This window comes from Rhinichthys klamathensis, unplaced genomic scaffold (assembly GCF_029890125.1).
Source record: "Rhinichthys klamathensis goyatoka isolate OS25496 unplaced genomic scaffold, OSU_Roscu_1.1 h1tg000395l_1, whole genome shotgun sequence".
Classification (NCBI taxonomy): Eukaryota; Metazoa; Chordata; class Actinopteri; order Cypriniformes; family Leuciscidae; genus Rhinichthys; species Rhinichthys klamathensis.
Genome location: NW_026606897.1, coordinates 104,193 through 119,984, shown reverse-complemented (window position 1 = coordinate 119,984; position 15,792 = coordinate 104,193). Strand labels below are relative to the sequence as shown.

General features: G+C 42.9%; 1 protein-coding gene across 2 annotated transcripts in view; it reads right to left on the bottom strand.

Moving 5' to 3' along the window:
* Positions 1-15,792, bottom strand: part of deptor (DEP domain containing MTOR-interacting protein) — a 48,525-nt gene that overhangs the window by 17,620 nt on the left and 15,113 nt on the right. For both annotated transcript variants that reach the window (XM_056234449.1, XM_056234448.1), the window contains 3 exons: positions 10,573-10,754; positions 5,196-5,378; positions 2,554-2,691 (listed from right to left, as the gene is read on the bottom strand). In XM_056234449.1, coding sequence (XP_056090424.1) covers positions 2,554-2,691; positions 5,196-5,378; positions 10,573-10,754 — 503 coding nt within the window. The remainder of the gene's footprint in view (positions 1-2,553; positions 2,692-5,195; positions 5,379-10,572; positions 10,755-15,792) is intronic.

Here is a 15,792-nt window from a genome sequence, read left to right as displayed (position 1 = left end):
TGGATAAACCATATTACCCAAGTCTTGCAAGCCACCTGCGGGTCCATATATGGCAGCACCTCTTTTATTAATTTACTTGATCATTCATTTACTTGTTTCACTTTCACTTTATTTACTCATTTATTTAATATTTACTTAATTGTTTTACCACGGGAAATGTGAACCATTGTCCATCATTTTGCAATATTCAACATTTAGGACATTTTTAATTTGAGATCGGTGCGGCCCTGACATTCATCTGAGCAGATTTAATCACTCTTAACACACCTCACACCACAGGAAAATCTGATAAGACAAAATCGTCTGCAGCTTGAGAAACATACAGTATTTTGGAGCTATAAACGTTGACCATACTGTAGCTCTCCTTTGTACGTTCATGAGAAAAGCTTTGTTGGCTTGAGGACTTGAATAATCACCTCGATTTCCATTTTTCTCAATAAAACCATTTCTTATTAAAAAAAACATATTTCTACAGAAGATATATATAACTGCATGATATGCATTAAATACTTATGAGACATTTGCATTCTTTTTGAAGCTTGAAAGCGAGTCAGTACCCACCATCATTGTACGGACTTGAACATTTTTGAACATTTCTCCTTTCGCTATCCTCAGAAGACATACAGGTTTGAAATGACATGAGGGTGAGTAAACGATGACAGAATTTTGGGGTGAACAATACCTTTAAAGGGCCATGAAACAGTAAACTAGAGTTTCAAGAAAGTTATGCTCAATATTTTGGAGCTATAAAACATTTTAAAGCTGCAGTCCGTAATTTCTTTGGGTTAAAAATTATCCAAAATAAATTTTTGAGCAAGTACATAACCAGCCAATGTTCAAAACTATCTGCTTGCCTTAGCTCGATTCAAAGCGGTAAGCTTTTAAAATATGTTTTTAATTCCAGTGGTACTGGTGGATTTCCGCGGGAAATTCGAGCATGTCTTTGCGTCATTACGTCACATCTGTACACATAAAGAAGGAGTCTCGGCTAGTAGGCTATATTGCGTGTGAGGATGTTGGAGGTGGAGATTTATAGCCTTTTCTCACAGCACTTGATATAATTAAACTTATTAATTTGATGGCGGATCCAGAAAGGTTCAAACGACAATCACCAGTGATAACTGGAGATTCACCCGTTGTAAAATGCAAAAGACTTCGGAGTGGCTACAGAAAAAAAGAGACTGCAACCGGGCATGCGAAAAAAAAAAAAGAATATCGGAAGGGCATTAAATGTCCTTAAAGCAACACCATGTGATTTTTCCTCAGCGGTCGCCCTACAGGTTGGAAGCAGAATTGTCCATTACTGCTGTCGTAAATAATTTAGCCTTCCGCAGCCGACTGTCGCACGTGCACGCTCGCTGTTTATCCAGCACTGGCTTTGGAATCAACAATGGCAGACATCCCAACCTGCAAGAAGTCATTTCAGGGAGGTATATCTTGGTGAGTGAATTGTTGACGAGGGGGGGGGGGGGGGGGGGGGGGTGTGCGGCTGGTGGCGGGTTGACTAGCTTTCGTGAGGCACACTCGCAAGGTCTCTCGCTCTCTCTCTCTCTCTGCCGTGCTCGCGCTATGTATGTTATGCGCGCAGTATGTTCTGTCTCGCATGCGCGCTCTAGATTCCGGCAGATCTGAACTAATTTGCGGGCATCAGGGAGATGCGGGAGACTCCCGGGAGACTTGGGATGTCTGCAATGGCCACAGACAATTTGAGGAAGTGGTTGGGGGAAGTGACGTATGCCGTAAAGCAGTCGAATTTTGTAGTTCTTTTTGTGCACGGGTTCCTACCCGAAACCCGAAGTTACATAGTGCCAGTAAAAGCGATACAGACCACGTCAGGCTATGGCAGACGTGTCATTTAACTTATTTTAAGTCGATGTACCATCACAAGGGTCTTGGAAATATATTATGAAGGTTGAAAAACTACATAGTGTTACTTTAAATGGCATCAATCAACATTAACAATTTGAGAACAAAGTATAATTTGCACGGTTTAACGTGATATGATAAGAGATCGTTAATCAGCGCGATTTACTGCAATGCTTTTTTCCCTTAGTTGGTCAGAACAAAAGTGGATGTTACTTACTTGTTTCCTGTGAAAATTCTTATGTTGGCCATACTTCCAAAAAGTAGAAGTAGAATTCATTCAAAGTAGAATGATTCCAAATGCCAGTATCCACACCGGCGCGGTGACTGCAGCCGCACATTCTCCTCAAAACATTGGATTCATCCGCGCTGTGCCGTGCCGAGGCACAACTAACGTAAAGTTAATAATTCTGCGAATAACTGCAATTGCAGATTTCAAACAGAGATGGCGACAAAGAGGAAAAACTGCGGACTGCAGCTTTAAAGTGAGGCCATGTTATTATACAAACAGGGTGGAGATGTTGTCAAATAACTGCTAAAGCTAATGCTAGTTAACGCTAGGTTAAGAAGCTTACAACAAAAAATCAAAATTGACCCGATTTGCTTATTTAAAGATGCTGTGTGTCATTTTTTGTTGTTGTTGAAATGATGTATTCGGGGTGTTTGGGCACAGAAGGGGGCTTTTCTTACCAGACTTGGGGTTGCAGAGCACTGGAGGGCTGCTGCTGAGTGTGGGGCTGCTGCTATAGTAACCACTGCTGCCACAACTACTGCTCATACTGCTCCGCCGTACCGCTGACACCACCTTTATCTCTTTAGTGGGACTGACTAGGGGAAGGAGATAGAGAGAGACAAATTAGGTTAGCTAGAAACTGTATAAGAGGAAGTGAGAGAGCGAATAGAGATCAGTTAAAATACACACGCAACACTTCTGCCCGCTGAAAACACCATGATCCAACCATTTAGATGGCGTTATGGTGTCTAAACATCCTTTTTTTGCATTTACTAACTGAAAAAAAAAAAAAAAACAGCCCAGGGGAAACATCAGATCTGTTAAGAGTTCTCCTTTTGATGAAAATCATATGGCAACAGTATCATGGACACGTATATAACTGTTTAGCAAGCTAAATGAACATACCATAAACTTCTAGCTTTATACTGTATTGCTACAGCCAAACACAGACCCCAACATTAAAAGAAAACCTTCAAATTAATCAAATATTAAAAATGATTTACCACTTAAAAATGAAATGCAAAGAAATCAATATATTAATTCACAAGGATATATAAACAAATCACTTTTCAAATAGTCCTATTTCATAATGTTTATTTAATTTATGATTAATTTATTTTCATTTTTAAGCATTTTTAAACCTCAATCAAATAAACAGCTATTTATTTGTACATTTTAAAAAATGGACTCATTAATTAGATTTTATTTTTATAAAAGTAAATAAGAAAATCATTAACCCTGTTTTATTTTTAGAATAGTTCCACTCATATCATATTATACTGAGTAATATCACTGTGAAATTGATTATATTGTCAACAGAACAAAAATCACTGCTTATAGACCTTATGCACCAGAGAAACAAGGGCGCAGCCATCTTTAGAATATTGTCTTTGAACTTCCGTTTTTGCAGTAGCACTAATTATTTCTATGGCATCGCTATCGAGGAGTAATTAGCTGGTGAAGTGGATTTACTTTTATCAAAGGTTATCATGTGGATTGTAATGTTTAAAGCAGATGTCTTAACAAATGTCAGTAGACCGGGAAGATTTTAAAACGAGCCGTTCATTCATAAATACGCAAGATCACTGTGAAAATACAGACCGGAAGACAAAAGACAAGCGCTGAAAGGGGGCGGGGCTACATACGGTCTATACTGTAATTAAAATATACAATAAGTACAGAAAACAGTGTTGGGTAGCACTTTATTTTACAGTCCTGTTTCGTATGAACATACCATGTAATAACTAGATACTAACCCTAAACGTAAAACTAACCCCTGTAGTTACCTTACACTACTCAGTACTTTTGTGGGTAAGTACATTGAAAGTACACTTACTGTACTGTAAAATAATGTGCAACCCAGTGTTTGTGTAGTACTACACTGATGTCAAAACATTTAAATTCATGCACTTGTTAAGTCAAAATACACACTCCGCAGGCCCATTAAAAATGAGAGTTCATATTTTATTCAGCTCTGAGAAGAGGAACCAGTCCCAAGACAACCTGAGCTCATTTCCTTTACTGACTCATGAGTCATGACGGAGTGATACTGAATCTACAAGCAAATACTGAAAAAAAAACATGATCTGAAACAAGTTTACATTTACTGAAATACATTCAATGTGATAAATGCTAAATTGCAGCTTTATCTAGTAGTATAACACCGTGTGCTAAATTAAACTAAGCAAGCATCAAGAGAACAGAAGTAGTCTTAGGTTAAATGTATAATAATGACTAATACAAAATAACTCAAATGGAGTATAACTAGACCAAACAGAGGAAAACCAGGCAAAAGGGGCATGTTGTGCTTGTTTGACATGTTCACCTTTCACATACTCATCACAACAAAACATGATATGACAGATTCAGCTGACTAACTCTCCCAAAGAGGTCTGGAAACATCTGTGCAGATGAGAAACTACAACCTCCCCTATTTGAACATTCATTACTTTCAGTACACAAACTATGTGAACTTCCCCCTGAGAGCTCTAGTAGCTTACATAAGCACTGACAGAATGTGAGAACCTCTAAACATCATACTGTCAATCAAAATGGACTGCTGTGGACTGTGGATGTAATGTCTATTCAATTCTGTACTCACCTGTCACAGTAATGCAATGTCAATGAATTCTCTTTATTCAGGGGTCTTTGTCAGCCAATACTGATATATATGCAATTCATTGTAATTTATTCGCTTGTTTATTTGACTTGCATATCATGTAATAAATCTGATTATTAAAAATTTATTATATATTGAATATTATTTAAAAAAAATCAAAATAAATGAACACCTTTCAGCTGATTAGATGTTTGTACACAAATATGACACTTCAAATTAAAAGCAATGTTTTCCAGATGATGCACTCTTTCAAAACACGAGTTAGTCGTTTCAGCAACTTCCTTACTACACCATTGAAATAACTAACTTTATTATGCACTGCATCAACAGCTAATTAAAATGCATGAGACCACATCCAAAAGTTCATTATCTATGTGCCACTGCAAATGATCACAGTTGTGTCCACTAAACCTAAAAATCAATATAATAAACACCAGTGTGCATGCATTCTGTGGATTTCCTTTATGATCATGGACTAACCTGAAAGGAAGCTGGTGTTTCCCCCCTCAGAGCCCTGTTTGCGCAGACAGAAAGGGCTGTCCTGGTTCTCCGGTATGCTGCGACAACGCTCGTTCAAAAGCTCCATCAGTCGCCGTCGCCGCCGGAAATTCATTCTGAATTGGTAAAGCAGTCCGCCATCCACAAAGTGGTGCTTGTTAGAAACTGGGGGAAAGAAAGAGAAATGCATAGAGAAAGAAGGTCATATGTCAGTTTATTGGAATTAAAGTCATGAACTCTTAAGCCACAATGGTCTAAAACCTAGAAGTGAAAGACAGAAAATACAAAACTCAACCCAATATCCTTATTTTGGATTGTACTTTCAAGGCTTTTGTTTTATTAATTTATTAAATGTAAAATAATATTCATGTTTTATTTATTCATTTAATTTTTGTTTATTTTACCAAGAGAAGGGGGCAGAGCAGAGGTTGGCAAAACAGCAGAAAAAGCTGAAGTCCCTTCTTAAGAGTTCTTATTTTTCTCATTTGCTAGAAGCAGGAGAACCAGTTTAACCAAGTCTAGAGAGTGAGCGAGTGTGTTTGTGTAAGAGGAGCACATGCCATCTTACAATCTCATCCCATAATCCTACGGAGGAGTCACAGAGCAATCCTGAACTCCCTTCTTGCATAATATCCCATGAGTCATCATGTTTCAAAAACAGTATTTAGTTTTACATAACAGCATTAACTTTCCCTTTTTATTACCATGTTCAGTGCTCTACTGTGTTATTATTCTGCCATGTCCCTAATCACAGGACCGTTACTTTAGTTTCAGCAATATTTCAAAGACATGCGGCAGGAGAAGTTCAATATGACATTCCTCCTTCCACCACTACAAATAATGTGCTCACTGTGTGTGCGCATTTCATTTGCTATCAACACATACAATAAAATAGTCTTTCTTAAAAACTGGAAACCTTTGAAACAAGCAAAATCAAACATATATGGACAGTGAAGCATAGTGGATGCATGTGGTGTGTGGTGCAGAGGAATGCAGATGTGTGTGGGAGAGAGCTGAGCTAAACACTCGCTCATTGTCTGACTATCACTGCATGGTTAGTCTCGTAGAACAAGTCTTTTGCCTTTCCGCAAACAGTCTGGTCGATTTTGCTGCTTATTCTGGCCAAGAAATACCCAATTAGACAAGAAGGGACCACGTGACAGACGTATAAAGTGGCCTTGATTATTTTATTCATTATTTATTTTGAATTTTGTGAGCAAACAAGCAGTGGTATATTATCTTAAAGAATAAAAAATGTATGCGAGGAGCCAATGAGATCGCTGCTCAACCTTCAAATACTTGGTCAGCATTTGCTGTAGCAGTTGCAGTGCACTTTCAGAAACCCTCCACCTTCCCCAGCTCAACCTGTATAGATCTGCTACAAGTAATTCATGTGCGCTATATTGCACAGCAGCAGCATGTCTTACTTGCTCACAGCAGTGTATGTATTGGCAATAGCAATTCCCGTTCTTGCTCTGCAGCAAAAGCAGCAATAACCAAAAGCAGCAGCAGCGTCAATAACAGCAGCAGCGTCAATAACTGCAGCAGCGTCAATAACTGCAGCATCAGCAATAACCAACACCAGCAGCAGCATCAATAGCAGCAGCATCAGCAATAACCAACACCAGCAGCAGCATCAATAACGGCAGCATCAGCAATAACCAACACCAGCAGCAGCATCAATAGCAGCAGCATCAGCAATAACCAACACCAGCAGCAGCATCAATAACGGCAGCATCAGCAATAACAGCAGCATCAGCAATAACCAACACCAGCAGCAGCATCAATAACAGCAGCATCAGCAATAACCAACAGAAGCAGCAGCGTCAATAACAGCAGCATCAGCAATAACCAACACCAGCAGCAGCATCAATAACAGCAGCATCAGCAATAACCAACACCAGCAGCAGCATCAATAACCGCAGCATCAGCAATAACCAACACCAGCAGCAGCATCAATAACAGCAGCATCAGCAATAACCAACACCAGCAGCAGCATCAATAACAGCAGCATCAGCAATAACCAACAGAAGCAGCAGCGTCAATAACAGCAGCATCAGCAATAACCAACAGCAGCAGCAGTGTCAATAACAGCAGCAGCGTCAATAACTGCAGCACCGTCAATAACTGCAGCATCAGCAATAACCAACACCAGCAGCAGCATCAATAACAGCAGCATCAGCAATAACCAACACCAGCAGCAGCATCAATAACGGCAGCATCAGCAATAACGGCAGCATCAGCAATAACCAAAACCAGCAGCAGCATCAATAACTGCAGCATCAGCAATAACCAACACCAGCAGCAGTGTAGCAGATCTATTCCGCAAAGGCCAAACATATCAACATTGCCATATCCATTACCATGCCAAACACTCTTGAGAGTTGTCATGACAGAAATATATGTATGTGGTCAGAGTGGCATCTAGTCTATGGGCAATGAGAGATAAACTGTATTATTATATGAAAGTTCATATATATATTATAATCTTATATGGATCTTATAATCCATTAAGGGCTCTTATATCTCAAAGCAAGATTGGGTTTTGTTTTTTTAAATGTATGTTAAATGCTTCAAATGTAGTTTCATTTAAAAAAAGATGTATATAGGCAAAAAGATGGGGGATATTAACCAAGATTAAATCTGATGTCTAATATAAATATATGCCAAAGCGGTATCTTAAGCCATGTTCAGACTGTCAGTCCAAATCTGATTTTTTTTGCATATCCGATTGGCTTCCAATCAAATTTAGCAAGTGTGAAAAAAAAATTAAGTTTCTAACTACATTTATGTGATTTGAAATCCTATTCAAATTTGACTCCAGTTTCAAACGCATTCAATTTTACTTCAGTTTTAAATGCAGTTTCCGCTTTGATCAGATTTTGTGTAGCTTTTCACTTTCTCACGCCACATCAAACGTATAAATGTCAGACGTCGCTGCAGGAACAAGGTTGTGTTGTGTTGTTGTCACACACACCTTTTTGAATTTTGAGAATTTACCACAACAGCATGGAATAAAGCCACGCATGCCAACCTCCTACGTTTCTGCCACTGCTTCATTAGGTGTAGTAGTCCAGCGCCGCAGCTACACATTGTAATATTGTAGCTGTAATATAGCCTACTCTGCAACCCCCTCATAGAGCTATAAACACAATGTCATTGCCATAGAAACTGGAAAACAAAGATAACAAAGGTGTATACTCAATCTTCAGTATCGTGTTACCAGTGCTGATGCAGTTTTATGCGGTATTTGATCTTGAAATTAGTTGATGATAAATAAAACGCATCTCAGATCTGTCGCTTTCGATGACGTGAACTCCATTGAATTTGTACATAGCACGGGAATTGAAGATTGGGTTTATCTTTGTTTTGCAGAGACACATTTGTGTGGCCAAGTGTAAATGGAACCGTTTTAACAAATCGGACAGCTGTTTGATCAGCAAAAATGCATGAAATAACCAGATGTAAATTAAGACACCACAAATGTAGTGGCAAATATAAGTGAAGAAGAACTGCAAAAACACTGATGAAATGTGTTTAAAAAAACTGATCTTTTCAGTAGAAATTCTATCCAAAATAAATAAATAATGATTGTTTCATGGACATAACTCAAAAATAGTATCATGTAGCTTCTTTAGCACAAAAAAGGGGGAAAAAGTGTTGTGACAGACAGTCACCTCTCTGAACTAAACTCTCCGCTTACTGTGTCTTTAAGGCCTCATGAACAAAAGTCACAGATATGTAGCCGACTGCCGAGCACATGCAGTCACATTCAAACCACAAGCAAAAGCTGGAAAAGCAGAGAACGTGCTTTCTGGTTCTGGAGAACACTGCCGTCTCCACCCTGATGAGGGGTATTCATATGCTGGTGTGTGTAGCATGATCGTACAACTGTGCAGTGCAACTTTGACTGGCCGTGAAACAGTGACAACAGATTTACACACACTTCTCGACACAGTGCAGTGCCGCAATTTCAGGGGGCCTCGCTGTTGACAGTTAAAGGCTGAAAGCCTGCTTCCCCCTTTCAGCTTCACCCTTTTCCTTGCCCTACTGCCATGGACAAAATTAGATGAATTCACCTCTATTTTTTTTCCACAGATCTGTTGGTTTAAAACAGGAGATATCCTGAGATGCCCTGTTATGATCTGCTTATGTGTGTTGCTGTGTTGCTGTATCCAAATGTGTTAGCTAAATTCAAGTCAGGGCACAAACCTTTGTTCAGCTATGGTCTGGTTTTTGCTTTAAGTAATAGCTGTATGCATATGAACATAATATAGACACACTGATTCATTTAAGTGCAATGACTAAAACACATCCCAAAAGGCTTAACTTAATTTCTCTGTAATTTAAGGTCATTCACATTTTTATTCCAAGTCACCAGAAATCAGACAGGAAAGGTGCTGTCAAACGAAGACACTGTATCAGACTCAACAGGGCACTGGTTGTGCTGCCGCGCATGTGACTGTTGGTGTGTGTGACTGAACTATAGGGTATAGCTCCATTCTATAGGAGTCACTATGTGTGTGTGTGTGAGTGCAGGTCTGCATTGGGTGTGTGTATACAGCTGTGTATTATGCATGTGAATCCTTTTGTGTAGATGAGTTCTAGTGTGTCACTGTGTTTGCCTGTTGCCTGGTCAAAGGTATGCCCATCTGTTGCTGACCATCAAAGTCTTTCCTCGTGTCAAGTCATGACTCAACAAGCCCCCTTGTATTATTTAATAGCTTGCATAACTTGAATGCATGTATATTTTAAAAAGCACAATGATTAGCGAATTCCTGAAGCTCTAGGAGTTACTTAGTGATATATGTTCTAAAGTGAACCATGAAAATGCATTTCAACAAAACAATTGTCAGATAAATGTGTAGTATTAAGTTCATGCAGCAAACCATCAACTTAAATTTGGATTTATTCAATGTATTTTGTCTTGTTGTTCTCTACGTCAGAACAATGTCAATCTACTAGGTCCATGACTTAATGAGAGTTTGAATAAGTGTATTTTAGTCCTTCAAACGTTTATACCATTACAAGAAAAGTTTACATATAAATGTAACACAAAAATGTAGTTTATCCATAAAATAAAAAGTCATAACATATTTTCATTACACCTTGGACACAAGTGAGTGTATCTTAATCATTATTTTCAAATAACTGAACCTGAATTGAGCTATTACTAATAAATTGAGCAATATCTGTGAATGTCATTCACAAATGTTTCTAGACAACCAGAAGTGGAGGGACGCCCACTAGTGACCTCACCACCAGCCACTGGCGAGAAAGTCGCTGGTTGTGTGAACGCAGCTTTAAGGTGTATGCTGCAGGACTATATTTTACATATATATTTCATCCATGTGCTCACCATGCTGAATGATGGCATGCTCCAGCAGTCTGCGTCCCAACCGCTCGGCTTCCTCCCTGGTGGGCATTTCACCTTCCTGCAGGAGCCAGTCTATGAACTCTGAGGCCACCAGTGTCCGCTCATACGTCACACCCTCCTCTTCACGCGTTTGCAGCAGGGTGCAGTTTTCAGTGTTCATCAACCTGTGTAGCGAGACAGTGTACTAGCATGTCAAAATATCAAACTCATTGCGTATATAATTATGAGATCATTCACCTCAAAACAGCCTGGTTCGAGAAGCGATTTTCATCAAATCAAGGTCAAAGTTCAGCAGTGCTGCTAAATATGTATGTCAACAAAAGAAGAGCAACAGAACTGTCAAGAAATGCAACATTCTCTGCCATTTAAAGGCAGGTCCTGACGGGTAAAAATCAAACACTTTCATGTTTGCCACAAAGACTCGATGTTGTCAGCACACAACTAAAGATTGCCTTGAGAGATACAAGTCTTCAGAGAAAATGTGAGTTTCTAAGAAACAACTGAAGAAAAACAAAAACTTTCGCTGACTATCACACCACGTCAGGACCATTTGAGAACTGATCATTTATGATGGAAGCATATGCACAGTAGATATTACAAATGCAGGCCATTCGGGTCAAAATCGTCAAGAAAAAGAGTATGATGCAGCTGAAACAGCTTGAGCAAACATCCACATGTGCCAAACAAGGGCACAAATGACTCACTATCAGTCACCATGCAGTGCCAGCAATGTGAGCCTGCGTAGTAGATGTTTGCCATGTACATACTGAGTCTATTCCTGTGCCTTTCAAGGCAAACAGCGATTTCAAACCGCTTGCAGTTGAGCAACCATATATTAATGACTGACTTTTGCAAGAAATTATATGTGGCATTAACCTAGTTTTGAGCCCCTTACCGTTTTTTTGATAATCATTCTTTCATATCTAGCTATCCTGTTAGCAGGTCACACTTTTAACCATATCCTGAATGCTCTGCTTATATTAAAACCACAGATCTCGTTGCATGGTATGTTTGTGACAGAGATGTTTTGTTTCTTTGTCTAAATATTGCTTAGTGTTGCAGTGTCTCAAGTCATGAGAAACAATGTCAGAGCTCAACAATAAGGGTGGCCTGATGGTCCGGTCCCAGTGTGAGAGAGTTCTGGACCAGCTGATGGAACTGCCATTTGCCCTATAAGGAAGACAATGTTTGAACTGTTGTTTTGCGAAATCTGTTTCACACAAAAAAATATATAATTTTTATTCAGCAGGAATTCATTAAATTGATCGAAAGTGACAAAGAAATTTATATATGTTACAAAATATTTCTATTTCAAATAAATACCTTTTTTTAAACTTTCTATTAAAGGGTTAATTTTGTCATAATTTACTCACCCTCATGTCATTTCAAACCCGTAAGACGTGTTCATCTTCAGAACACAAATGAAGATCTTTTTAATGAAATCTGAGAGCTTTCTGTCCCTCCATTGACAGCCTACGCAACTACGCAAAAAGTAATCCATGCGACTCCAGCGGTTTAACCTCAATTTTAAAAAGCGACGCGAGAGCTTTGTTTGCGCAAAAAACATAATTTACCACTTTATTTACAAAATATTAATCTCTGACGAGCGTTCACGCAACAACGCCTGCTCTCGTGTCAACACAACATGTATGCTTCGTGGTGCTCTAGTGAGCATGCGTTTGAGATTCATATTTTGTAAATAAAGTGGTAAATTATGTTTTTTGCTCAAACAAAGCACTCGCGTCGCTTTATAAAATTGAGGTTAAAACAATGGAGTCACATGAATTATGTGTTTACTACCTTTCTGGGGCTTGAAAGTGGTACCGGTAGTTGAGTAGACTGTCAATGGAGGGACAGAAAGCTCTCAGATTTCATCAAAAAGATCTTCATTTGTGTTCCGAAGATGAACGAATGTCTTACGGGTTTGGAATGACATGAGGGTGAGTAATTAATGACAGAATTTTCATTTTTGGGTGAACTATCCCTTTAATCAAAGAATCTAGAAATAATGTATTATGGTTCAAAAATATAAATCCAGGATCAGGATATTAGATATTAGAATAATTTCTTATGGATCATGTGAAACTTATGTTCCCTTTCGTAGTCACTCCGAGTTACGTCGGATGACGGAGAATGGGGGTTTCGCCAGAAAGCCAATCCTCTTCGAGTATTAAAAAACGAGCCAATGGCAATGAAATGCCATGGGTCTGCGGAATTTGCATAATGTATCTCCGCCTCACCGCGTGAGTATTTAAGGAGAGACACCTGCAACAGCAGATCATGTTTTCGCTTCGGAGCCAAGAGAACCTCTTCACTCCACAGCCACAACTGAGTTTACAAATGACTCACCTCTTCGAGACGAGCGAACTCTCCAGTGTTGGTGTGACGGCGGTATCCAGCGAGTCTTCACATTGCCTGCGATCTGTGCAGTGGTCTGCCTGACTTTGTGTTTTCTCCCTGGTCGCCTCAGCATTGCAGAGTTTTTCCTCTCCTAAAAGAGCTGCACGTGGCACGTCTTTTTAAAGATGTCTCGCCCGTGTTCTTCTGGTTGCGGTCGATATTTGTCGTCTTCTGATGGGCACGAGCGCTGCTTTGTGTGTCTGGGCTTTGAACACGCTAAAGCAGCGCTCGTGGATGACTCATGTTCCTTCTGTGGGAACATGGCCATCGCAACACTAAGATTAAGACTCAATGATCTTTCAGTGAGAGTCCCCGCGTCCACCACCCGTTCTGCTTCCTCCACGAGAGGTGGTAGTTCGGCTGGGGGACAGGGTGATCTGAGGGTGACGGTGTGGAGCAATCCGACGATGCGTCCTCGGACCACGCCCCCCTCCGCTGTGTTGCAACCCGCGAATGCCGCGGTGATTCAGGCGGGCTCTTCTTCGGAAGCCCCGCGTGTTTCATTCGGCGCTCCAGAGGATGACGCGATGTCGATCGCGGCATCACAAGGTGGGCTTGAGTCTTCAGGAAGTGAGGATGCGGCTGCGTTGCCTCCTTCGGGAGTCCCAGCGTTGCCTGTGTCGGATCCTGAGATGACAGCCATGCTGTCCCGGGCAGCCGTGAGCATCGGGCTAGAGTGGAACCCTCCGCCCTGCCCCGAGCGCTCGCGGCTGGACGATTGGTTTTTGGGTGCGGCTGCCGCCTCACGGCCTCAGCCAACCCCAATTCCTTTCTTCCCGGAGCTGCATGAGGAGCTGTCGAGATCATGGAAGGCTCCTTTGACCTCCCGTGAACGCTCGTCAGCTTTCTCCGCCTTTCCTCCCCTCGATGGCGCAGCTGCCCATGGGTACACTGGGATTCCCCCGGTGGAGCGCTCTGTTGCGATGCAACTGTGTCCTCAGAGCGCATCCTCTCGTGGTAATCCTAAGCACCCGTCCAAGGCCTGTAGATTCTCGTCATCAATGGTGGCGAGGTCTCACAGAGCTGCAGGACAGGCGGCTGCTGCCCTGCATGCGATGAGCACCTTGCAGGTCTACCAGGCCCAGCTGCTCAGAAACATGCACGAGGGCGGGACTGACCCAGGGACGTTCGACGAACTGCGTGCCGCCACTGACCTCGCTCTCCGGGCGACGAAAGTGGCCTCACGCTCCCTGGGTCAGGTGATGGCCACTAATGTGGTCCAGGAGCGTCACCTATGGCTGAACCTGGCCGATATGCGGGACGTTGAGCGGACTCGTCTGCTCGATGCTCCCATATCCCAGGCCGGCCTCTTCGGCGGAGCGGTTGAAGACTTCGCCCAGCAGTTTTCGACCGCACAGAAGCAGTCTGAGGCGATAAAACACATTCTGCCCCGACGGCCAGCTGCTGCCTCCACCCAGCCGTCGGCACAGATGCCTCAGCCTGCTCGCCGCCGAGGGCGCCCTCCCGCGGCTCCCGCCCCTCCCGCACGGCCCCAGCAGCAGCCTTCACCCGGGCCGCGTCGTGGAGGAAGCCGCAGGAAAGCGTCCCAGCCCCCTCAGGCCCCGCGCCCCGCTAAACGCCAGGCCAAGCGGCGCTCCTGAGACGGGCTGCTCAGTGATGGTGTCGGTTTTTTCACAGGAGGCGGTTGCAGGCCCCCTCCTTCCCCCGGTGGAGGGCCGGGGGAGAATCTTTTGTTCTCCACTCCCCGCTGCTCACCCACGGGTGGGCAGGACCCTAATGTGGTTAAAGAAAGAACCGAAATGTCCATCACTGAGCACACAGAGCCGGATGACAGTGCGCGACGCCCCCGTGCCTCGCCACTCTCGTCCTCCTCTGTCTCTGAGGGCGAGGATGACAGTGCGTGCCGTCCCCGGACCACACCACTCTCATCCCCCTCTATCGCCAGACCCCTGGCAGAGCAGACCCCCGTGGAACGCTGGTCCTTCCCTGGTCTCCTCTGTCAGGGCGCGGAGCTTGGCTGTGCACACGCTCAGGGCCGCTATGCCACCCTTGCCTGTGCCGGTCACTCCGCCTCGCTGCCCCTCCGGGGGGACGCCTGTGGCTCGGATGATTCCGCTGGATCAGTTTTTGGGGGCTTGGTTAGAGCTCCCCAATCTGTCCCGTTGGGTCGCCCGAGCTATCAGGCTCGGCTATGCGATTCAGTTCGCACGGTCTCCTCCCCGCTTCAGGGGAGTCCGCTTTACTATGGTCGGTGGCAATGCCCCGATCATGAGAGCGGAGGTTGCTACCCTGCTGGCGAAGGGTGCAATCGAGGCTGTCCCTCCAGCCGAGATGAGGTCAGGGTTCTACAGCCCCTACTTCATTGTCCCCAAGAAAACCGGTGGGTTACGGCCAATCCTGGACTTGCGCGTCCTGAACCGCTCCCTTCACAGGCTGCCGTTCAGGATGCTTATGGCCAAACGCATTTTCGAATGCGTGCGGCCACAGGATTGGTTTGCAGCGATAGACCTGAAGGACGCCTACTTTCATGTCTCCATTTTACCTCGACACAGACCGTTTCTTCGGTTTGCTTTCGAGGGGCAGGCATACCAGTACGCGGTTCTCCCATTCGGGTTGGCTCTGTCTCCTCGCGTCTTTACGAAGGTCGTCGAGGCAGCCCTTGTTCCCCTACGCGAACACGGGGTTCGCATCCTGAATTATCTCGACGACTGGCTAATATTAGCTCACTCTCGAGATCAGGTTTGCGAACACAGAGACCTTGTGCTCCGGCACCTAGCCCGTCTGGGCCTTCGGGTCAACTGGGAGAAGAGCAAACTTTGCCCCGTGCAGAGGATCTCTTTT